Genomic DNA, 26,412 nt, shown 5'->3' on the forward strand with positions numbered 1-26,412 from the left:
TCATTCGACGAAACATCCCACGAAACATTCGTATACGTATGCTGTCGCGAACTACCGTTCACACATTCGTGGGGTGATTCATTTTGATATTCGCACACGAACATGGAGGACGTGTTCATATTATGATAGTGATGTTGAATGAGAAATATGAAATTTATGATTTTGGCTCCCAAATGAGCTCATCCTTTTTGTAAAATTATAGGAATTCTAAAATTCGCCCTTCACTCCACTCCATTTTTATTACATAATTATAATAATACTAAATAATAATAAAAATAATAATAAATCTTTATTAAAAACCGAAATATATTTCCTTATTATATTAGCCCGCCAAACTGCATAGCAGTTTATCGGCGAGCTACGCGCTCATAAATACTATATTAACGCGCTCATAAATACTATATTAAAACGTAGATTAAAACTAATAAATATAATAATATACTTTACTAACTACAAAATCTTTTTGTATGTAGGTATAATGTATAATAAGTTATAAGTAAGTATCTTAAATTATGACTTATAAGTTTATACAATAGTAAGAAAAGAAACAACTGTAATATCTAATAACATTGTACAGTGTACTATAACATAATAATAATAATAACAACATGATAACATTTTTAATATACACTGTACTAAAAATAGGATTATTTTCAGTACAGTGTACAGTCAAATATTATGCACGTCGGCTTTGTACTGTACGTGCTGTAGGGTCGGACGCTAGCTGTCAACTGAATGCAGGCGAATGTGTAAAGAGTAAGTTCGTATTCGCTATTCGTGCCCTTTGATTCGCGCCTGAAAAACCGCTCTCAACGCGAATGCCACGAATCGCGAGGCGAAGTGCGAGGCGAATAGCGAGCGCACTGTTTACACATTCGTATTCGCCATTCGCCTCGTGATTCGCCTCGCTATTCGTGCGAATGTATAAATGCGGTATAATGTCTAATGTGAGTTATTCCTATCTCTAGTAGGGCAAAACCAGAGATAGATCAAATATTGGGAACGGCCGTTAATCTGACTGCTCCGATGATATTTCAATATAATTTTTTTTAACCCATCACCTGAGAAATCTGATTTCTACACCATGATAACACATTCACATATCGGAATATAATACAAGCCTAATCTGACCCGAGCTTGTCCCGAAATCCCCTTTTCCCCTCCCCAGCTACTATGAACTATTGCCTATTCCGTACTATTATACTCTGTGCTATCCTATGAAGGCGTGTTAACTTACCACTTACCACAAATGGCAAGCCCATATACGTGGGAGAGCCATGCTTCGGCACGAATGGGCCGGCTCGACCGGATAAATACCACGTTCTCACAGAAAAACGCCGTGAAACAGCGCTTGCGCTGTGTTTCGCCGAGTGAGTGAGTTTACCGGAGGCCCAATCCCCTACCCTATTCCCTTTCCTACCCTCCCTTATTCCCTTCCCTTCCCTACCCTCCTTTATTACCCTATTCCCTCTTAAAAGGCCGGAAACGCACATGCAGCTCTTCTGATGCTGCGAGTGTCCATGGGCGACGGAAGTTGCTTTCCATCAGGTGACCCGTTTGCTCGTTTGCCCCCTTATTTCATAAAAAAAAAAAATCGGGATTATAACACTTACTAGCTGTTGCCCGCGACTTCGTCCGCGTGGACTTCAGTTTATAGCGCGCGGTGTCAATAAAATTGGTGTCAAAAGCTTTTTAAAACCCTGGTACCCCTTAAATCAAAATACCCAAAACAGCCGTGTAGTGTGCACATAATATGATTTTTTTTTAATTAAAATATGTTTTTTATACCTTTTAAAGCTTATTTAGCTTTACACAACTTAGCTGCATAATGCATTACACAACTTTAGCTTTGCCCAATAGCCAATACCCATAGGCCATTAAACTATTTAGTATTTATTATTGGCAGACTGTTGTTTCTGATTTCTATGTTGGTACGTGAGTTATTTAATAACATGTATAACAATCGAAAGAATCGAAATCTTAACTCAACATGGTACCACCTCTTATAGAAATACATATGAGCAAGCGATAGCGCGATCTAGGCGACTCTTGGCGCCATCTATTCCAGTTTTTGGAACTAACTTAATTTGAATAAATTTACGCATAAATACCCCCTTACAACCCCTTTTTCCAGTAAGAAGTAGCCTATGTCCTTTCTCAGACTTTAGACTAACTGTGTACAAAATTTCATTACAATCGGTTCAGTAGTTTTGGCGCTGTTGTTTTTGAATTTGATATCTAATCTAAGTTGGTAGGTGAGTTCTTAGTTAATTACGTGTATAACAATCGAAAGAATCGAAATCTTAACTCAACATGGTACCACCTCTTATAGAAATACGCATGAGCAAGCAATAGCGCGATCTAGGGGACTCTTGGCGCCATCTATTTTGAGTTTTTGGAACTAACTTAATTTGACCAAATTTACGCATTTTCACCCCCTTACAACCCCCTTTTCCAGTTAAAATGTAGCCTATGTCCTTTCTCAGACTCTAGAATAACTGTGTACAAAATTTCATTGCAATCGGTTCAGTAGTTTTGGCGTGAAAGTGAGACAGACAGACAGACAGAGATACTTTCGCATTTATAATATTAGTATAGATTAGTATAGATTTGTAAATGTATGTCATTACTCATTACATTTATGTAAACTAATTATAATTATAAAAATATTTCTTCTATTGATGCAGTCCGCATACCATCATATAACAAACATTATACCATAGACAATGATGAAAAACTTAAAGCAGATATGTTACTACCGCGCGCGTTTTGAAGATTCAAATACGGCCCAATTGGGCCGTCTGTGGTTTAGTCTGCATCGAGCGCAGTCACGAACGTGCCACGAATTGTCTTACCTAAATAAATTGAAAATGACGTCGTGCGTGTATCGAAAATGTACCAATTATGACTCGAAAGTGAACAAAACACATGGAATCTCTTACCACATGTCTTGATTGCATTAAATACCTTGATTATTTACATTTTCAATTATTTTTTCGATCAATCTGGAAAAAATCGAATTTTCGTCATAGCTCAGGCGAAGAAAGAGAGCGATACGATCGAATCGTATAATCGTTTAAAAATATAACTGTCTCTTTTATGTTAATGGTTTTTCGTATCTTTTGTTTCACTTATCTGTCAAATTTGTCAATGTTTGCAATTTTTGAATTTGAAAATTGTTCGGAAGAGATTTAAGCCGGAAAATAGTATGGATGTAACATGTCTGTAGTAGAATATCATTGACCATAGAGTAATAAATACATATAAGTTATAACACGCCAAACACATTTTACATGAAATCGAATTTGAATTTGGTTTCAAATTTTATAAAAAGTTCTACCTGACCCGGCAAATGTTGTTTTGCTATAAGTATAAATTATTTCTAGTATCAATATAAAAAGTAAAATCGGTAATAGCCGTTTGTGAAGAGTTCGCGCACAAACACATTCTAAACTCCGATCTGTTTTGACATTTTAAAGCTAAATGTTCTTGTGGTATTTAATTACTTGTGCTAATTGCTAAATGAATTCACAAGCAAAGTTTTATCTTTTTCAACTATTTTATTTTTGTTAAAAACTATTTTGTTCAACCCTACACACTCTTACGCGGAAGTAACACTAAGCTTTGAGTCAATTGCATACTTTTCTAAAATATATATTTTATAGTTTATACCATATATTAACAGTAATTCTATATTATATTGATGCATTTTTAGTTATATTTTATCATCATTCAATTTTATTAACCTCTCATGGAAAAGTTCTGAACTTCTGATAAACAGTTAAAATTTTTCGAACTGAATGATCGGATACATATACTTTAGTATGTTGTTGTTTGTAAGGTTTATTTATTTATTTTGCCTATTTAAAGCTTCAAATGTAGTGGTTTATAAAGTTTCGTCTTTGTAATGACTGTTTAAAAGCAATTAAATTGCAAAAAATATAATAAATTAATGGAATTATTATAAAAGGTACGTTCAAACTTTTGTTTTTTTATAAGTGATAGCATATGTTTTCCTCTAATTGGGAAATAATAGCTTATTACTTACTTAAATCATAAATTTATGACGTTTATTTTCAAAGTATCCGATCGCAAAGTATAAAAATAGAAAGTTTCGATGTTCAACCCTACTAAAAAGGAAAAGGTTGTGACGTCAAAGTTTTGTCTATAGTCTAGTGTTTAATTACAAGTTGATTGATTTATCTATTCATCCTACGGTATTATACTGAAATATATATTTTAAACGGTTTGTTTCAATTATTGGTACTGAAATATATCAGAAAAAGTCTATAATTATTAGCAGAAAAATATGTTTTCAAAATATACCATGAAGTCAGTAAAAAAATGTTTTGTCTATGATAATCCAATGTGGCCGCCCATCACCATCAGCAAGCGTCAAGTGATGGCGTTTTGTGATAGACTTTTGTAAATAAATTAAAGTGAAAAAATTACAAACTGTGCATTTTCTAACTTAAAATTAATATGAGTAGATATTACGATTATGGTAATGCAATATCATGGTAAGTAAACTTTAATATTTCAATGACATCCATATTGTTTTAAATTTTGTATACGTTTTCTTTTGAATTATAGCCAAATTTATATAAATAATGAGAACAAAAGTAGACTAAACAATTAAATTATTTATTTTTAATGAATTGTAGTTAGTAGATTGTTGTTTACTAATACGGTACAAGGCTTATTACATTTTGTTTCAAGGGAACTCGTGTTCTAGTTTTTTTTTAACGTGTTCATTAATCTGTAGTTAAAACTATAGTTATTTGATTTATAATCATACATAATTTATTAATATATAAATTGCCTAAACATTGCAAAACCACAAAACAAACAATGTGTGTTTTGACATCTTCAAACCAGTGTTGAAGTTAATTTTTAAACTTTAAAAATTAAATACTGTGTGTAACATGAAACTTATTTAGATTGTGTCATTTAGTATTAATCAGCATTAAACATAGTATAACTTTAAGTACAGGCATCATTCTGCAGGATCTAAGAACTTGATTTTTTTTTGCAATTTTATAGCTTATTATAAAATTTGTGTGTAAATTTTGATTAGTATCCAACCATAATTATTTTATAATGTTTCTGTGGTGGTCCTGCCTCCCTCAATTTTTTTTCAATTACATTCTTGTAATAATTTTGTTTCTGGAAAATTTCCTTGACAGGATATTTCATCTTATTTCTCTTACTGCTCCAATCCTGTCCTCCACTATAGATTTTTATGTCGAAAATAACAATATTTTTCTCCTTAGCTTACCTTCACTGCTGCAGTGGAATAATTGATCCTAATTCAAATAAATTGGACCGCCAGTGTTACTTGGATCACTGTTACTTATTTTTGTGGTCTCTTTGCTTTTTAGAGAGCTGTAAGAAATGTTTTAACCATTGTAGACTAAAATGGGTAATTATTCAATTGCAGATGTTAGTTTCTCCTCTCTTTCCTTGTTTCACGTCAGCGTTATGGAGTAGCGGTAAGAGAAATAAGCGGCCAATATTCCTTTGCTTCGTTGATGAAGTTTTCCAGGAAGCTGATCTATTAACAGATTTACTGAGACGTTCTGTCCATTTTTGGACTCCTAAATTTCAGTTGAGTTGAGACAATCCTTCGTCCACAATGGTTAAAACACGTTCTTCAGCGAGGGTAGTCAATTCTGCCCAGGGTGAGCCCGCTGCAAATGGAGGTTCCTCCGAACTTAGATCGCGGCTTAAGCAGTATAACGGAAACAATAATACACAAAAGTCCAGCTACCCTAGGCAAGTGTTGAGTTTCTTGCGTTTGCAGCTCTCTAGTGTGAGCTAAGCTACAGCAAAAATAGGATTTTTTTTTGCATGTTACTCTCCATTTTCATTGTGCAGTGTCTATGCTAAATGCTTTCACAGTTTTGGGAGGGTGGTTAATGGTGGCAAAATACATGTACAATATGCAGAAATTAACTTGGCACCTGCTTTTATAGAGTTTTCTGAGAACCAGGTACCCATTTGCTTTCTGTGTGTTATAAAGTTATGGAAACAGGCTATCGGAGCATAGCCTTTTACTTTGTTTCAATTTATTGTTATTTATAAACACAGCTATAGTATCTAAGGCTATAATGCTGCCAATTTAAATTGCACACACCTCAAGTGATATGACACATCTATTTGTTTGTTCATGTTTTATGTGAAGTGTCAATGATTTTGAACATAATTGACCGACTTTCAAAAAGGAGGAGGTAATACGTTCGGCTGTATGTATCTTTTTTTTTTTTTAGCTTACAATATTTGTAAGTGTTTTATGGATGCGGAAAATGTGCTCTGATGGCTTGGTTACAATATAAAATAAGCAATAGCTCTAAGCATGGGTGTGTAAACCAAAAATTAAATGTCCTACAAATTTAAGCATGTACTGTTCTGTATAAAATACAACTGACATTGAAATACATAACTAAATTAGGTTGACTAGGTACCTATAATTTTGTTTATTTTTAAATTTAGAACAGATCAATCTGAATAATATTTGAAATTAGGGGAAAACCATAAAAATATTAGTCACACACATCTGTTTTGTCTATGGTCACGATGTGTTTTTCACGCGAGCAGGATATCGGCGTTAGTTTAGGGTTTAAGTGTCCTTGAACAAAATTATAGGGTTACATTGGGGTAAATGATGGGGGTCGGAAAATACGTACATAACGGTACCTATTAAACAATACTATTTCAACACTATCATAAGTCATAACGTAGCTGCGTAAATACGTTTAGGTAAAAGAAAAATATAATACGGTATCACATTGCGATCTCTAAAAATTCAAACTAAATTAAGATATTTCGTAATGTTAGCAGCGACCTTGCTACGCCAAAACTTGCTTGCACTTGTAAACTAAAACATTATGTACATAATGTTTTAGTGCAGTCGACGACAAAGCTGGTGTACCAGTTTCGACTTAATGCCGTAGTTGTTAAAGGACGAAGGGGTATACGCCACTACGGGCGTATACCCCTTCGTCCTTTAATAAATAATAACTCAGCCCTATAATTATTTAACGATGCCTACAATAACACTGTCCCTAATAAGGATTCATTTCATTTTGATCTCAAAGTAAACAAGAAATTAAAACTTAGGCTGGTATAAATAGTCAGTACTCAAGATGCGACCCGGTCTCAAGACACTATTCGGCTCTGTGATTGGTACAAATTTTTACAACCAACCAATCACAGAGCCTGAACCGTGTCTTGAGACCGAGATGCATCTTGAGTACTGACTATCTATACCGGCCTTAGTTTTCTTGCACTATTTTAACTAAGTATATTTGTTGAAATATTGCAATAAAAAATTGCAAAAATCATGTTACAGATGAATTCCCAAGTATGTACCTACAGTACAATCAATAACATCCATTGTGCTCTACGAACTACGAATAATAAAAACTAAGGAAAAGTAACTCCGTCAAAAAACATGCTCCACAGTACTTGTCAAAAAAGTGTACCTTAGGTACACATTTCAATACATTTGCAATATTTAGGTGACCTGGAGCGGTACTAGGCTGACGTTACATGACAGATCAAAAGGAAACGAATTTAAAATGGTGATAGTATGGGAGTTACGATTCCTTAGTTTTTATTATTCGTAGCCTACGAATAATAAAAAGTAAGGAAACATAACTCCCATACCATTACCATTTTAAATTTGGTTCCATTCGAACTGTCATGTAAATTGTAACGTCAGCCTTTATACCGCTCAAGGCCACCTAAATATTTCAAATGTATTGAAAGGTGTACCTAAGGTACACTTTTTTGACTAGTATTTTGGAGCATATTTTTTGATGGAGTTACTCTTCCTTAGTTTTTATTATTCGTAGATTGTACCATTAACTTTCTATATTGTGTGACACCTAAATTATTGACAGAATTATAGTCGCCCATAATGTACTATCAGAGAAGTTGATACTTGATTCCTATGCAAATCGGGGACCTAAGTAGTTTGGTTGCGTTACGTCAAACCCAGCTGACAGATCGCATTTAACATTGAATTGACATATTCGTCCAAATAACGTTGGTCTGTCATCAACTTCCTCGATGGCAAATTACATTATAAATAATTGGAGAAGCTTTCATGCATGTGTGCTCTAGAGTTCCCTGTAGTGCTATAAAACCCTAAAAGCGGTTGTTGACAATTGACATAGGTCAATCTGGTCTAATTATTCCACTGCTGTGTAAATCTTAGTTTTAAAAGGCTATGATAAAAGAGTACTAACACTAGAGGGCGGGGGATTGAGGACTAAGGACCTGTTTCTTCAATCTTTTGATAAATGAACACCTTTTGAAAGAAAGTATTGTATGTATTTGGAAGTTTGCAACTCCTTAAATATTCAAATTTAAACTAACGAAAATTTCTGTAGAGATAAAGTTTAATTAGAGACAAAACATGCAATTATCAGTAGATTGTGAAACAGGTCTAAGTATTTTCCATCATAATTCAATGCCATAACAAAAAAAAAACAATAGTCTATACTCTATGCTCTATGGTAAAAATTAACTATTGTCTATGGTCACAGGAACGGTCAGGGGCTGCAGTCGAGCAGCGGGTCGCAGGGCAAGGATCCGCTCGCGCCCGCACTACCCGGTTCCCGCAATATGTACCAGCACCCAGCCGTCACGGGTTACAACCCGCAGGACAGGAACCAATCTATGCCAGTAACGGTACGGATCTGAGATATTTTGTTGTGTGTTTGTGTGTAACAACTTTAGGTGTTGGCTGTCTGTAGGTGGCAGCTCTAACATCATACCATCTCTAGGTGTTGGCAGTCTACAGGTGCTTTTAATACCATGATACCATTAGATATTGGATCACTTCGGGTGGCGGCTTTAGCTTCATGACAACTTTTTTGGCGGTCTACAGATACTAACATCATCTTTAGGTATTAGCTACGGGTACTTTCTACGGGTTCTAACATCATAACATCTTTAAGTGGCGGTTCTAACAGGGGACACTGGGTGATGGATCTTTTATCCAAGTAGAGTTGTTGTGTATTAATGGACATTGAAATGTTGTGGCACGGCGCAGGCTCGACAGAACGCGATGTACAGCGGCATCTACCACGGATACGGCGCTGGCGGAGGGGCGACACTAGCGCCCCTACCGTCGCCCTCGCCGACTACGCCACTGCCGCCCTTCCCTGTGCATCCGGATGTGAAGTTCAAAAAGTAAGCTATAGTACTAGGAAAAGTAACCCGCCATTTCAATATGGAACACGGAAAAAAATACTTTACAACACTTTACTATGCTTCGATCACTAATAATTATACAAGATACACAGTCCGCGGCAAAAAACGACCTCACTAAAAGAGCAACAAATGCAACATTCTGGTGGACTTTCGATTTAGTAGTGCTCGAACGCTCCGCTGGGAAACATGTCCCAGTGCTTGTTCAACAATTGTAAAAATCATACGTTTAAAACGCAAAAAAAGGATGAAATTTCATATTTCCGGTAAGTATTAATTTTATCCTAATATATTTCATACAATTGTATTATAAATATTGGTATTTCGTTATGAAATCAACAAAAAACAGTTTTAAAATTAAGTTGTAAATAAATCAACACGAGGTATAAACCATCTCAATTGCGAATACTCATACTAAATGTACTTATCGTAGTTTATCATGCCCACTTGAAATGTTCGGGTTATACACTGTGCTATATTTTATTGAGGAATATATTTTTTTTAGGTTTCCTCGAGATCCAGTTAGATGTGGAGATTGGATATCAGTTATAGCACGGCAAAGATGCGAACAATTTTTCAAGCCGACTTTAGCGAGCGTTGTATGTTCTAAGCATTTATATTCAATGTATACACGTATATTTTAGTTAACTATAAAATTAAACATATTAGAACAACATAATATTACAAGTAAAAATAATTACTCTACACTTTGTACATTAAACTTTGGAAAAATAAAAAAATGGACTATTAAAATTATTACAATCAACAAAAAATGTTGAACAGTTCGACTCCACTCATACTTCACTTCACCCTGTTCCAGCGGCGACGTGCGGCCGTAAAATTATTGAAGTGCTTTTTTGGAATTGTAATAATTTAATAAGACATATGGACGATGGTTGAATTTAGTTTGAAGCGGGCGTCGTTCGTAAAAATTTATTGCTTTGTAAACACACATTGTACATTGTTTTATAAAAAGATCTTTAATAACTAGTATTAAGGTTGATTTTAGATAAATGTATACTTTTTTGAACACTTTTACTCGGCGACAGATTTTCGAGAGGTTTTGTATGGGACTGTGTATCTTGTGTATTAGTGATCGAAGTTACTATGTCGTAATAATTACTTTTGATGGAAAAGAAGATTATCAAAATTCAAGTACTAGGCGACTTTTTCACTTTAATCCAAATTAAATACATATGTTTGTATCCTCGAAACCGGTTTAAATGCGGAAAATCAATTTTTTATCTACATATAATGGTATGCCAACAACCAAAAGTTAAGAAATGTTTGTTATGTACTATCAGAGAAGTTGATTCCTAGGCAGATGGGGGACCTTCGTGGTTTGGTCGCGTTACGTTACGTACTACCCAACAGATCACAATTAACATTGAATTGACATGATCCGACCAAATGATGTTGGTCTGTCAACTGCCCAGGAATCAATTTCCTCAATGGTATATTGCGGCAAGAATTATTTACCAATTTCCTAACTCAGGTTGCCCTTCTACGATGTGTTGGCTGAGCTGATGAAACCCTCAACGATGATGCCGATGCAGGCGACCAGAATGCAGGAGGGGACCTTCATATTCCACCTCACACCGCAGCAGGCCACAGAGATTGCGTCCGGCAAGGATGTCGTAGGAACCACAAATAAATTAGATTATGTTATACAGGTCAGTTAGTAATTAGTATTACTAACCGTTAGTGTCCCAATGCAGGGCAGGTAAGCGGTTGGCTTAAAATGGAACTGGGCAGGGCACGTCGCCCGCGGCCGAGGCCTTTGCCCAGCTGCAGTTAATAATAAAATATATTAATTAGAGGTCACGCAAAACTTTCAGGCCCGCCCGCCCGGCTTAAAAATCGAAAATTACCATCCTCTCCCAGTTTAGCCTAGCAAGCATTTTTTAGCTATTATACATAAGAGCTAAAAATGCATGGTCGGTTTTGGTCTTGTTCTTGCATACCTATTCTTGGTATTGGTCATACTAGTCTTAGAGTAGTCTTGGTCTTGCATTTTTTGCAAGACCAAGACCAATTTTGCTCATCACTATTTGCTGTTCAATAATTGGAAAAATGTGAAACAAAGCATTGAACATATGAATATTATTTTAGGCACAACTAAGATTCTGCCTGTTGGAAACGTCTTGTGAGCAAGAGGACTACTTTCCCCCGAGTGTTAACGTCAAAGTAAACAACAAAATGTGTCCACTACCTGTAAGTACACTTTTTAGGGTTTATTTTTGGGCCATAAGTTCTCAAAGTTTATACATAAATGTTTATTGATTCATTTATAAAGACACCAATGGGGTCATTCACAATTTCCGTTCGATTCGGATTAAGGAATTTACCTCGCGGTTCTTGTTCAAAGCTGGGTTAGGCGCGCTTTTACGAGCTGTTGCGCAGAGAAATTGTTGAAATTAAGTAAATTTTTGCATTATGAATCAGGCCCTAGGAAATTTACTTGTACAGTGGAGTATAGTAACTATTTTTCAATGGGTGTTCTTTTTTTTTTCGAAAGGGTCTAAGCTACTGGACTGGTTAAGAACATGGTAGTTTAATCGTGGCTATAACTAGTCTGTTGCTAGTTTGTTTGGAGATAAACAATGTCACACGTGTGACATTCTAATCGGGCAATATTGGGGAGAGCTACGAAAATAAGCTATTTTTATCTGACGTGGGAATGGTGTTCTGTTCAAAGTATTTTAAGTCAAAGGAATAATATTATATAATATGTAGTAGGTTTTTATTTTCCTATTTTGCTGTGTTGCTACATGTAAGTAAAAGATTTTTACTAATCTACAATATTTTTTCAGAACCCAATCCCAACAAACAAGCCAACTCCCGAACCAAAGCGTCCACCGCGACCTGTGAACATTTCATCCCTCGTGAAGTTGTCACCGACTGTAGCCAACACAATCCATGTCACATGGGCTTCGGACTTCACCAGAGCTTATGTACTGTCAGTGTTTATGGTCAGAAAGCTAACATCGACAGAACTGCTGCAGCGGCTAAAAAATAAAGGCACCAAGAATCCTGATTACACACGGTCACTAAGTGAGTTTTGTTGGTATAGCTCACGGAGCTAATACTAAGAGGATGTTGTAATCAAGTTTCCTTATGAAACGACGCGTGACAATTTGCGGGGTGAGGGGGTGTCAAGCTCCGCCCACTTCTCAATATTTCATCTATCGACTAAAAGCAAAACTACCAGCTTAGGTCGATGTTGATGTTACTACGTAGTTCAACTATCTTACACAAGATGTCATTTTGTCTTGAATATTATGGGACGTACTACTGCCCTGGATATTTTGTTACGATTCAAATAGTTATCATAGATGACGACAGATGACGGTTTATAAGTAATATCATAATAAAAGCTATATAATCACGGTTTTAGCAATTTAAATGTGTTTAAGACTAAGTGTATAACGGTTTTCAGTATTCAAGTATGATTATTGTAATAAACTTATGCAAAATTATACGCATTTACGTCTGTATTATCTTTCAAAGGTTTGGCCATCTAGTGTCAAGTAGTATAATTAACGCTGAAAGCTGAAATGTTCTAGAACTTTTATATTTAAATTACATTTAAAATTATTTCCAAATGAAATGTGATGGTATTTATATTATCAGAACGTATGTCTGAGTGTTTTCGACGTTGTAAAACACAATACTTCATCCATTCCTTGTTAAAAACGCAAAAAACACCAATTTATTGAGAGTTTCGTTACGTGTGCACCTGACAAACGCTGAAAGTGTACTGACTTAAGCCCCGCCCACAATGATGACGTCAGGACCTAGTTGAAAATCACAGTGCACAGTTGCTTAGGCCAGCTCCTCTCTGTATTAGCTTCATGGTATGGCTATTACAAAGATTGTTTTTGCTATTAATGCAGTTTCAGTATGTACAATAAAATTGTGAAATAATATTCTCATAAAAAGTTAAACTATCGTCAAACAAGCTCTGATTTGACAAAATAGTGTTATTGTTGGATTGACCTGGCTTGCGCGGTGCGCCGCCAGCGAAATCGTATTATGATTACTGTATCAAAAATTTTGAGCGTCATTTAGTTTGTTTCTCTGTTTATTGAAAAAATTTAGACTTAGAACCACGAAAAAGACAGAAAAGTTTTTAGCAAAAAAATTTAAACCCCTCGCGCGATAAATGAATTTAAACGTAAAAAAGTTGTTGAGTGTCGACTTCTACTATAATTTTTCTCATTTTCTCCGTCCAGTCAAAGAGAAGCTCTCCGAGGACTACGACAGCGAGATAGCGACCACCTCTCTCCGGGTCTCCCTCATGTGTCCGCTGGGCAAGATGCGCATGTCCTGCCCGTGTCGGCCGGCCGCCTGCCCGCACCTGCAGTGTTTCGACGCGTCTCTGTTCCTGCAGATGAACGAGCGGAAACCGACGTGGGTGTGTCCGGTTTGCGACCGCCCCGCCCCGTATGACTCGCTGGTGGTTGACGGGTGAGTTGATACTGATTGTTATAAAGCGAGATGACGGTTTATTATTAAACGTTAATTTTTTATATTAAAAAAAATGCGCGTGCGTGCATGACTAAATCCATATGACTTTAAAATTGCCTGTTAAGTGTTGGTGTATAAAATAAAAAAAAAACGCACTTTCCATCTGTTAAGTCTGTAATTTGTTTTTGTGTACATGTCTGATTTATGAATAATTATTGTTGTTTATATTTAAGTTCTATTGTAATTTTTGTGCACAATAAAGTATATTTGTTTGTTTGTTTGTTAATAAGTTTGTGATATTCCTGTCAGGTATTTCCAAGAGGTCCTAACATCTCCGCGGTTAGCGAGCGAGTGCAACGAGATTCAACTCCACGCCGACGGCAGCTGGTCCGCGCACGCGCCGCCGCCGCGCGCGCCGCCCCCGCAGCCCGCTGCCACCGCGGAGCCCGTCACGCTGATAGCCGATGACCTAGGTACATAAAAAAGTGTCAGACAGGTGGTCTAATCACTGGAGTGTGCATGTCGCATAAAACCTTTCATGAAATAGATGATGAACTATTCGTAAGAAACTGTCAATAATGTCGAGGGCTTTAAAAAAATGTATGAAGATCAAAATTGGTCCACCCATTTGGATGTTATTGATGCCTCGGACATCTGTCTGTGGCATCACAGCACATGAATATTATAGACAAACGTCTCTTCAATCTACATTACTACATATGAAACATAAACTCCTCCTTTTCGTTGGTTAAAAATAACTGAATTAATATTGTAAATAAAATAATTCATGACTTAATACCACGGAGCTAATATAGAGAGGAGGTGTTGTAATCAAGTTTCCTTATGAAACGACGCGTGACAATTTGCGGGGTGAGGGGGTGTCAAGCTCCGCCCACTTTTCAATATTTCATCTATCGGCTAAAAGCAAAACTACTAGCTAAGGTCAATGTTGATGTTACTACGTAGTTCAGCTATCTCACATGAGATGTCATTTTGTTTTGAATATTATGGGACGTACTCAGAACTTTAAAAAATGTATATGAATTATGAATTATAATAAGGTCATCAATAAAATTAGGGTTAGCATTTTGACCGATTTTTTATGTAAAATAACGGGGCAAACGAGTAAACGGGTCACCTGGTGGAAAGCAACTTTCGTCGCCCATCGGACACTCGCAAGTCGCAACATCAAAATGTCAAATCACCTAACACGGTGTTAAATTTAATTTCTGCTGTTGAGGTCTGTTAAATATTTAACAGACAATCAGGCAGGTCCGTTAAATATTTATGAGTCAAAACAACAACTGTCAAAGACAATATCCAATATCAATAAAAGAATCTGTTTTGACTTTTGAGTGTTTCCGCCATGTTTCCGCTACATCCTTTCATATTATTTATTGGAACGATGTTCCTTATCCTGCGTTCGGCGTAAATCTGAACAAAACTATATTTGACCTTGATTAGACCTCGACACTTTTTATTAGTACCTGCATGTTAGGGGCAGATGGCGTTGATAGTTAGTATTCCTGGGCATCAATACATGGCGTTTTTTTAAATATATTTTTTGAGTGTATATGCAATTTATGCATACAGGTTTTTTGGACATAAACAAATACCTTCGTTCCATTCGGGTGTCCCTTTACACCTCTCAAGTTTTATTATTTTCATAGTTAATATGAATAATTATTTATTTTCACTTTGTTGAAAAATTCAGCCCTCGGATTTTCCTTGACATTGCAAATACACTAACTTGTATCAAAATTACCAAACCGAAATAATATGTAAATAAAAGTTTGTATTATGATTCATGTTTTCAGCTTTGACAGATAAAAATTATTAACCTGGTAAATTAAGAAGAACTATTGTAGCGTAACAAATGTATGCGATCAGTGATATTTTAATTTGGTTGCATGACGTATTATACGAATAAGGAAGAAATGACACATTGCAGCAAACATGTCGTATTAAACTTGTACAGTCTAACAAGGAGAAATGTAAAAATGAAGTTTTTATATGATAAAAGCGTTAGTTCCTTTTCTCGCGACGTTCATATAAAGCCTTGTCGAACTGTACATTACAATTTACACAATTTACAAACAACAATAATGAACGAATTGATATTTGTTCACTCGTTGTTTATTTAACATTGCATTTACTAATCCGCTGTAAAATTTTTACTGTGGGATATAAGTGTTTTGACAGTCTTTCTTAGGTCCGTTATGTAATGCCTCGTTAGGATTTAACAAACAGAGGTTGGTGAAATTGGGTCTAAGGACGCCATATTTAACTATAACCATAACCGCTCATACCTACTTAAATCGACATTTTTTCGTGAAAATTTACTGTGTTGTTATAAGAAATATTTTTTCTGATGATTTTTATGGATATTAAATTTTTTTATACTCTCAACATCTGTCAATTTCGCCGGTCAAAGTTAAGGTTAAACTTAAAGCTAAATTTAGCCTTAACTATAACTTTAACGTTAACTTTAACCACGCCTCTGGTGCAACCCACCCTTAAAATAATTTAATTCTAAATACGGCCCTGGATATTTTGTTACGTTTCAAATAGTTATCCTAGATTACGACAGATGGCGCTTTATAAGTAATATGATAATAAAAGCTATTTAAGTACCGTTTTAGCTATTAAATGTATTTAAGACAAAGTGTATAACAATTTAAAGTATTCAAGTATGATAATTGCAATAAACTTATGCAAAATTAAATGCATTTACGTATGTATTATCTTTCAAAGGTTTGGCCATCTAGTGTCAAGTAGTATAATTAACGCTGAAAGCTTAAATTTTCTAGAACTTTTATATTTAAATTACATTTAAAATTATTTACGGATGAAATGTTATGTTATTTATATTATTAGAATGTCTGTCTGACTAACTTTGACATTGTAAAACACAAAACTTCATCCTTTCCTTGTTAAAAACGCAGAAAACACCAATTTATTGGGATTCTCGTTACGTGTACACCTGACAAACGCCGAAAGTGTACTGACTTAAGCCCCGCCCACAATGATGACGTCAGGACCTAGTTGAAAATCACAGTGCACAGTTGCTTAGGCCAGCTCCTCTCTATATTAGCTCCGTGCTTAATACTCAGCGATAAGCTGTACAGCCCCCTTCTGATTTCTGAAGCACTGGGTCCATGCATCCGGTGCACCAGAGGGTGGCAAATATTTAAATTAATAACATTTATTTCCTGCTAGTTTAAGAATTTTTCTATGGGTTATATTTTACCTGAAAAAACGTATTTTATTTTTATTTTAATATTATTAAATTATTATATCAATGTGAGATATGTTTAGATATTTATTTACCACTTTTTAGTAACTCTAAAACCCATTTCTATAACAGAAGTGATACCGGTGGACAACGGCGGCGGTGCGAAGAGAGCGGCGGTCGGCGAGAGCAGGACGGCTAAAGTGGTGGATGTACTCGTGGACCTCACCTCCGACTCCGAGGATGAACTGCCCCTGAAGAGGAAGGTGCCGCAGACCAGCCCCGCGCCCGCGCCTAGTGAAGAATACAGTAATTCTACGGCTAGTGGTGAGTAAAATATAGTTCGTGTTTTGCCTTTCTTTGACGTATCAATTGAGTTAACTGTAACAGAATTGCTAGGTGCAGCGGGGCTAAAATGGTTACATTTAGCATTTCCTCTCAATCAATTCAGCAAATGAATTGTCAAAACTGTCAAACTGACAAATGTCAAATCAGTACAAAAATACAGAAATGAATTGCAAGCAGAGTTGCATTTTGTGATTTTAGAAAAATGAATCATATTATGATTCATATCATGATTCTTCAAAGCGACCATTTTAGCCCCGCAGGACTCTTAGTGCAGTTCAGTGTGGCACCTAAAGCATTAACAGGTGGACCGCGGTTCGTTTGCGGACCGCGAAAGGTCGAATCTCGGACCGCGAAATATTGTAATGTATTTTATACCAAGTATCAATGATACTTAGATAAGGACGGTATATGTATACCTTAATTAAAATAATATTTTTAAGCTACATAGGACATACATGTTTTTTTCTGGACCTCGTTAAAATTTTCCTACAGTATCCGGACTCCCCCAAAAATACTTGCCGACCTCTGCTTTAGAGTTTTACAGCCAGATAGAAACAAAAAGGAAAATTGACTTCACATGCATAGGAAAACCAAATAGTGTAAATTGTGCAGTTAAAGACAATTCCTTGTTAAAAACAAAATTCATAACATAATAACATCGACTTATCTACCAACACTTTTTTAAGTTGGTTTCGGTTAGCAATAAAATATCTTATCAATAGGATGTTGAATGTTGGAACCTTTTTAATTTGTTAAATATTTCTCTATCTGGCGACCACACTGTAATCTCTATTGATGTGCAGCAGCAGAAGCGGTGTCGTCTAGCGGGTACCGGTCGCCGGGCGCGAGCGGCGGCGCGGTCATCTCTCTCGACAGCCCCTCACCCCCCGCGCCGACTACACCGCCCGCGCCCTCCGCGGAAACGCAGCCCGATTGTAAGTAACAAGTAGCCAAATTTTAGTCTTGAAATCTATATATATATATATATATATATATATATATATATATATATATTATATAAAACTCAAAGGTGACTGACTGACTGATTGACATAGTCAACGCAGAGCCCAAACCACTGGACAGATCGGGCTGAAATTTGGTATGCAGGTAGATGGTATAATGTAGGCATCCGCTAAGAAAGGATTTTGATAAATTCCAACCCCAAGGGGTTCAAATAGGGGATGAGAGTTTGTATATAATAATACTTCTTAACGCGAGCGAAGCCGCGGGCAAAAGCTCGTATTTATATAAGGGAAGGTTTATACGTAAAAATGATTCAGCGAGTTAAGTGTTGCGAAGTTCACGGTTCACAGTATAAACTCGCAGATTGTGGATTGATTTTGTACCTAACCTTAGTATTTATTGCTAACAAACAATCGAGCAAATATTTGCGCTTTATTGGTCCTTTTGTCTCATGTTTCTTGAACCAAATATGTGATGTAAATCTAATGTGGGGCTTATGTGATTTATAAAAGTGTCGGTGAAATCCTCATCTATTCACGACTTTTTTGACAGATTCTCCATACTTCAGCTGTCAAGTTAAGTGGTGGATAGCCTATTCGGCACTTATCAGGAAGTGGTGAAACAGGCCCTTAATCTCTTATCCTGTCCAGGCACCAGCAACAACACTGAGCGCGAGGAGGAGGGGTCGACGCATTGGGCGCCGTACGCCGACGCGGAACGTGACAACCACGACTCTTATAGGAGGTAAGGTTTAAGAACGCAGTAAGGCCTAGAAAACTGATTTTTTGACACAAGTAACTTCAGTTCATGAAGATTAAATGCTCAAGACTAAAACACGATTACTGAAAAAATGCTCGATATAGTTTATTTTTTACAAAAAACCTTGTTTTAGACACATTTTTGCTTGGATCTTCGAAGTTTGCTGTCTTTTCTTTAATATTTTTTAATATCTAAAAAGGCATTGATAAAACCTAAATTTGCTCAAAACACTTTTTTCATAATCATTATAGTTCGTCTTTTATTCAAATAAAACTAACTTGGCGATGATTCCGCGCCGTCCTTTTTCACCTGGCATATCGTCGCTGCGCGTGCGATACCGCGTATGAGCAGTTGGTAAATACCGCGTATCTGCTTTTTGATGATTTTACAGGAGGAAGAAAAATCTGAATATCTCAGCTATTTTGACTCCTATTACCGACTGAACTTAACAGCTAGTTCTTTGCACTTTCCTTTAGTGGTTAGTAACGTAAATTTGTTCGCAATTGGCTTAGGGTTTGTGTAAAGTCAAGTCAAAAACACTTACGCGTTTTTGTATTAAGTAGTTACAAAATAAAAAGGCTTAATATTAAAGATACGCGGTTTTGAAATCAAACAATTTAGTAAAAGGTTGCATTTTTTATTAGAAAAATCAAATATTTTTTATTTTGTTCCACTGTAGCTTAGCAAAAATATGACGTGTTGATTACCAAAATCATTTAACAATATTATCTATTCTTAATTTTTAATTGATATCCCAATTTTTCCTAGATTTTTAACTTTATCTGACAGAGATCATAATAATCATTCAAAATAAAAATATTGATATATTATTACATAAGTACATACTGAAGCCCTGCTCTTCCATGGACCTGAAGAAAAGCACCCCAACCCGGAGCACTTGTTATCAGAGGGTCGAAGGTCAAAATGAGTCCGACGCTTAATTGTAGGGACCACAGCAGCTATACTCTCCGGAGTATAGCCGCCAGAATCCAGTCTGTCGGAGCTTAGCTCTGTACGGTGATTCAATATAGGCACGATTCCGTTACTAATTTCGTAGTAATAAGGCGGGCATTAGCCGGGCGGCAGCTACTCTTCGCAATGTAGCGGTGAGGGTTACCAGGAGCCAGGAGGTGCCGTACGGTTTCCTAGGTGGCAGCTACTGCCCTAGCGGGAGATCCATCGTGACAGCTGGTTACGAAGGTCTTCGCCAAGTTTCTTTAAAGCCTTTATTTTCAGACTTTCTTGATTTTTCGTTTTGGCTTAACCCACTGACTCTAGCGGGTCAGTAGTATCATAGACTTGGTCTGTTTTCCCTGTTTTGGCAAAGGACTCCCCCATTTCTTTCCATTCTATTCTATTTAGCGCTGTCCTTGTCCAAGTTTTTCCTGCTGTCATTTTTAATTCATCTTCCCACCTCCCCGAATTGCCTTCCTCTATTTCTTTTACCATTTCTTGGCTGCCAGAACACTACATTTTTAGTCCACTTTTTAGTGCCTTTTATTATGTGACCGGTCCACTTCCATTTTAATTTCCTAATTCTTGTTATTACATCCTCGATTTTTGTACGTTTTCTAATTGTTTTGTTTCTTATTCTGTCGGTCTTCCTTATGTTTAGCATGCTTCGTTCCATTGCTGTCTGGCAGGTTCTCAGTTTGTTATTTTGTTCTTTGGTGAGTGCCCAAGTCTGACATCCATATGTTAAGGACTGGGAGTAAGCATGTATTTTACGTTCATCTTTGTTTCGTTATTCTTCATTAAGTCTTAGCGTGATAAAAATGATAAAAATAGCCTATAGCCTTCCTCAATAAATGGGCTATCTAACACTGAAAGAATTTTTCAAATCGGACCAGTACTTCCTCAGATAAGTGCGTTCAAGTTAGCCCTTTCAAATAATTTTCCCCGTTTTTTTCACATTTTCCTCTACTTCTTCCCTCCTATTAGTCATAGCGTGATAAAATATAGCCTATAACCTTCCTCGATAAATGGGCTATCTAACACTGAAAGAATCATCAAAATCCGTTGCGTAGTTTTAAAGATTAAAGGGAACAAAGGGACATGAGGGAAAAAAGCGACTTTGTTTTATAATATGTATAGATTACGACCACTGATCATTTGAATATTAACATTTACAATTTATTTTTTTCATTAGATACTGACTGAGGGAGAAGAGTGGTCGTCCGTCGTACGCGAGCGGCCATTCTTCTGAGGAGGAACAGGAGGTTACCTACCCCGAGGTACCCGTGCTGCAGTCCTAAATGTCCTGAAGTGCCGCGGTCTTGGAGCCCCGCGGTGTGAAAGTGCTGCGGTCCTTAAATGCCGTGGTCTTTAGAGTATATACCTAAATGTCCTTAAGTGCCACGGTCTTAGAGCCTCGGTTTGAAAGTGTTGCGGTCCTAAAAGCCCGCGGCCTTAGAGGCCTGCGCTTTGAATGCAGCACTTCAGGTCGTAGATCGCCGTCCAAAACATCTGCGGTTCTTAATTGCGGTCTTTAAGTGCCGTGGTCTTTAGAAAGCAGCGGTCTTAGAGCCCTGCACTCTCAAAGTGCTGTGCTCTAAGACCGCTGCTTTCTAATGCTAGTTGCGGTCTTCTATCGCCGCGGTCTTGAACTGATAAGCTCGGAGCAGAGAACTATGTAACCAACCTGTGCAAAGGGTGTAGAAAATTTGTGGCCGCACGGGCGATGATTGCGTAGTGTACTGAAAAAGACTTACAGTAAATCGTTTTCCAGATAAAATTAATATTTCTAAATTTTTGATTTTTAAAACAAAATGACACCGATAAATGTATGTTATCCTAATTATTATTGTATTAGGTGTCTCATAAGTCATAACACATTATTATTTCGCGATGTAAAATTTATATGCTACGGACAATTTCATAATTAAGATTTGTGTATGTGTGAGATGACTGATATTTTATGTAATTTAACTAGTTTTTGGTTCTGTGAGTTCAATGTTTAGGGCATAGATAATAATTCATCTGTAAAATAGTGAACATAGACATGACTAAGTATTGTTGTAACAGAATCAAAGGAGTTGAGGTCGTTCTAAGTTTTTTACTTCGTAATCTCCAACCGCCGCCGTATGAATTTCTAATTTATTTATTACTAAGGCTTAGAAAATATTTTGTTGTAAGAATGTTTCCAAAATATAAAGCTAAAGAAGTAAGGTATAGTAAATAGATGTAAATAATAGAATTGTGTTTTTATTATTAACACCCTCATTCATAATATTTAGTTAATGTCCTATTCGTGTAAATTGTAAGTGAATTCAACAATCTATACTAATATTATAAATGCGAAAGTATCTCTGTCTGTCTGTCTGTCTCGCTTTCACGCCAAAACTACTGAACCGATTGTAATGAAATTTTGTACACAGATAGTCTAAAGCCTGAGAAAGGACATAGGCTACTTTTTAACTGGAAAAAGGGGTTGTAAGGGGGTGAAAATGCGTAAATTTGGTCAAATTAAGTTAGTCCCAAAATGCAAAACAGATGGCGCCAAGAGTCCCCTAGATCGCGCTATTGCTTGCTCATGCGTATTTCTATAAGAGGTGGTACCATGTTGAGTTAGATTTTTCGATTCTTTCGATTGTTATACACGTTACTAACTAATAACTCACCTACCAACTTAGATATCATTTATCAAATTCAAAAACAACAACGCCAAAACTACTGAACCCATTGTAATGAAATTTTGTACACAGATAGTCTAAAGCCTGAGTAGGTATACTAATATTATAAATGTGAAAGTATCTCTGTCTGTCTGTCTCGCTTTCACGCCAAAACTACTGAACTGATTGTAATGAAATTTTGTACACAGATAGTCTAAAGCCTGAGAAAGGACATAGGCTACTTTTTAACTGGAAAAAGGGGTTGTAAGGGGGTGAAAATGCGTAAATTTGGTCAAATTAAGTTAGTTCCAAAAATGCAAAACAGATGGCGCCAAGAGTCCCCTAGATCGCGCTATTGCTTGCTCATGCGTATTTCTATAAGAGGTGGTACCATGTTGAGTTAGATATTTCAATTCTTTCGATTGTTATGCACGTTACTAATTAATAACTCACCTTCCAACTTAGATATCATTTATCAAATTCAAAAACAACAGCGCCAAAACTACTGAACCCATTGTAATGAAATTTTGTACACAGATAGTCTAAAGCCTAAGAAAGGACATAGGCTACTTCTTACTGGAAAAAGGGGTTGTAAGGGGGTGTTTATGCGTAAATTTGTTCAAATTAAGTTAGTTCCAAAAACTGGAACAGATGGCGCCAAGGGTCGCCTAGATCGCGCTATCGCTTGCTCATATGTATTTCTATAAAAGATGGTACCATGCTGAGTTAATGTTTAGATTCTTTCGATTGTTATACATGTTTTTAAATAACTCACTTACCAACATTGATATCAGAAACAACAGTCTACCAATAATAAAATATACTTACTAAATAGTTTATGGGTATTGGGCAAAGCTAAAGTTGTGTAATGCATTATGCAGCTAAGTTGTGTAAGTTGTAACGCTAAATAAGCTTGGTATAAAAAAGTTTAATTAAAAAAAAATCATATTATGTGCATACTACACGGCTGTTTTGGGTATTTTGATTTAAGGGGTACCAGGGTTTCGAAAAAGCTTTTGACACCAATTTTATTAACACCGCGCGCTATAAACTGAAGTCCACGCGGACGAAGTCGCGGGCAACAGCTAGTAAAAAATAATATTATTCAGAATAATTGTATTTCTGTTACCTGGATTGTAGATTGTCTTAAATACGGGACCAACCACCTAATTTTGTCTTTTCCACAATAAAAAGTAATCTGGAGATCTAGCTTTTCGCTGCATAATATTTTTTTACGAAATTGAAGCTAAGTTCAAGTATGTTACATCGGGTCACTGATAAAGTCCCGGCCGGGCGGGCCACGTCATGTTGGGTATAATAGCTGCCCTAAAGTATTATGAGTTATGACCTTCGTGTTACATTATATTAATTATTATTATAATATTGAAGGTAACTTTTAAAGAAAAATACAATGATTCTCAAATCTCAATGAAAAAAAAGTTGGCGTCGTTTACTATAAAAATATTATTGTTTTTTTTTGTCTTTTCTATGTTTTTACAGAGCGTATCCATTGTATAAATTAAAGTAAGAGAGTCAATCAGTGGTAATAAACATTTTTTATTCGGGCCATAAATTAATTGTTGATGGAAACGTTGTTTACTGTCTATGCTGGTGCTGCCATCTAGCGTTCAAACATTGCAGTAAAATAACTACTTATTATTACCAAGTAGCGAAACCTGCGAATGAATTTGTGAAGTGCAGATAGACTAGAAGTTGTTTCGTTTTTACGATAGATGGCGTTACTACACTTATTTTTACTCAACTTGGGACTTTATCAGTAGACAGAGCTCAGAATATCCAGATTCCAGGGACATAAAAGTGCCTTTCGAGATAAATCTAATTGCGTATGCAATTTTTAAATAATTTATATTTTATAAAATTGTAATAATATTAGTAAATTTTGAATATTATAATTTAAATGTGACTACTTGTACGTGTATAACATAATATTTGCGGCGAATTCATTTACCAAAATTATTGTATGTTTTCGTAAAAGTAGACAAAAATATATATATTTTTAAAGTAAAAATAAGTATTTATTTTTATTACATTAAGTTACCTAGTAAATGAACTCTTTACGAGTAAAATGCTTTCAGTGTAAATTAATGAGTTTCTACGATGAACTAGGGATGAGCAACATTAGCAAAATATGTTTCGAAATTTTGCCGTCGGATTGTTCGGTTAATTACCATGTGGCTAGGGACGACCGACTAAAACCTAAGCAATTTTTGAATAGTTATTAACTTATTACACATAATTTGAATACTACTCGCGCATATTAATCTAATAATAAAGTAACTTTGAATCTCGTGTGAATCGGGTCGTTGACTCGCGGCTCGCTCCGCGGTAACGCCTCGATGAGTTATGACAGCAATAAACGTGCGCCCCCGTCAATGCCGACTAGGAGACAGATTATCGTAATCGCATACAACAACGATTACGGAATTCTCACAGATCCGCGATATCGATACACGCGGTGCGGCGAGCCGGTGACTCGACTTCCAGTTCCAAATCTCAATCATTATGAGCCCTCACATTTTTCTATCGTCCGTATACCTTTTCGGCCGTCTCTCTCGCACTAGAGGAGCGCGCGCGCCGTCTCGCTCGCACCCGCGCGGCCCGCAGCCGGCCGGGGGACACGTAGCGTTGCTCGTTTCAGCGGTCGTCCGCCGTCTCGAAGCGGCGCTGACGTGCAGTACGCTAAACTAGCGTTTCTACCGTGAAATAACCAGTGCTATTTGTTTATACCTACTATGGATTCGATTACACGGGCCCGAGGATCGACCGTCGATTGCGAGGTGTGCTCTATGTGTACGTGTTGAGTTCGAAACGGTTCTGACGGCGAACGGATGCCCTGTGCCTTTATTTGCTGAATGGTGATTAAACGTAATTCGCTTCGCTTTTACGGTGGAGAGGTCGGTCGGCGTATCGATCGAATCGAAACAAAGCGAAGGATTGTTTTGGCGGAAGGAGCCGGCGAATTTCGAGGTGAGTGCCTAGTATAGAAGCGAGGTAGCGTTCCCTGTGCATGCGGGGTCCGGGACGCGAGGGGGTCCTTTGTCAGAAGCTTTACAATGGTCATTCGCTCGAACGATCGTAGTTCAGTCACGGTAAAGAAGGTCGCGTAGCGGAGTGCAACTAATAGCCTTACATTCGAGGAGAGAGCGAGTAATGCCTTCCCTAATGGGATAATGGCTCTCCGCTGGCCGCGCCGCTGGAAATATTTATAAAGCGGCGTAATCGCGCCGTGTCAACAAGCGCTGGGCAGTGGGCTGTTTGCCTTCCCATTTATACAACGGGAGTCGATAAGGTGGAGCTCAAAACCGACATACCTCCCAATACTTTCAACGTGTAGATTTATGAATGCCGCCGTAACCACTTATTTCAAGTAAATAGTCAAATACTATTTACTTGAAATAAGTAACTAACTAACTAATCTAAACAGGTTTCTATCCTGTATAGTATCCAGTTAGTTGGTACTAGGATAATTTAGGATAATTGCGATGATTATTACTCACTTAGTAATTACGAATTGACAAGGGCTATTAAACTACTTAAGTGTGACTTAAGTAGGTGCTGTATTAATAATAATATTAATAGGTACATAGTACTTAAGTATCGTAAAGTTATAAATTATAATATTGCATTATTTAACTGCAAAGTAAAACAGAAGTTGGGACATGTAATCTTTAATTGCTTGGAAATAAGTAATAACTATCATTTAAAAACTGTACAATACACACAAACTTTAACTTAAATAAAAACCACTCATCATAGCAAGTATAAGTACTTAATTATCAAACAATGTTA

General features: G+C 36.6%; 2 protein-coding genes across 4 annotated transcripts in view; both read left to right on the top strand.

Moving 5' to 3' along the window:
• The first annotated feature begins 4,348 nt into the window (after positions 1 to 4,348).
• LOC121737354 (E3 SUMO-protein ligase PIAS3) lies at positions 4,349 to 21,530 on the top strand. Of its 3 annotated transcripts, none has more exons than XM_042129019.1 (13): positions 4,349 to 4,520; positions 5,609 to 5,775; positions 8,553 to 8,697; positions 9,062 to 9,201; positions 10,715 to 10,892; positions 11,332 to 11,433; positions 12,033 to 12,273; positions 13,455 to 13,689; positions 13,999 to 14,162; positions 17,057 to 17,248; positions 18,073 to 18,204; positions 18,883 to 18,976; positions 21,141 to 21,530. In XM_042129019.1, the coding sequence occupies exons 2-13, from the start codon at positions 5,636 to 5,638 to the stop codon at positions 21,145 to 21,147; spliced, it is 1,770 nt and encodes a 589-aa protein (XP_041984953.1). In that variant the 5' UTR covers positions 4,349 to 4,520; positions 5,609 to 5,635; the 3' UTR covers positions 21,148 to 21,530. The 3 variants fall into 3 exon arrangements, with proteins under 3 accessions (XP_041984953.1, XP_041984954.1, XP_041984955.1); XM_042129020.1 differs by having other exon boundaries at positions 9,071 to 9,201; XM_042129021.1 differs by lacking the exon at positions 5,609 to 5,775.
• Positions 21,531 to 25,249: 3,719 nt separating this feature from the next.
• The window catches only part of LOC121737352 (zinc finger protein 608-like), a 175,631-nt gene continuing 174,468 nt past the window's right edge, over positions 25,250 to 26,412 (top strand). Inside the window, exon 1 of the mRNA XM_042129015.1 lies at positions 25,250 to 25,590. The gene's annotated coding sequence lies outside the window, so the exon portion shown is untranslated. The remainder of the gene's footprint in view (positions 25,591 to 26,412) is intronic.

Source organism: Aricia agestis, chromosome 20 (assembly GCF_905147365.1).
Source record: "Aricia agestis chromosome 20, ilAriAges1.1, whole genome shotgun sequence".
Lineage (NCBI taxonomy): Eukaryota > Metazoa > Arthropoda > Insecta > Lepidoptera > Lycaenidae > Aricia > Aricia agestis.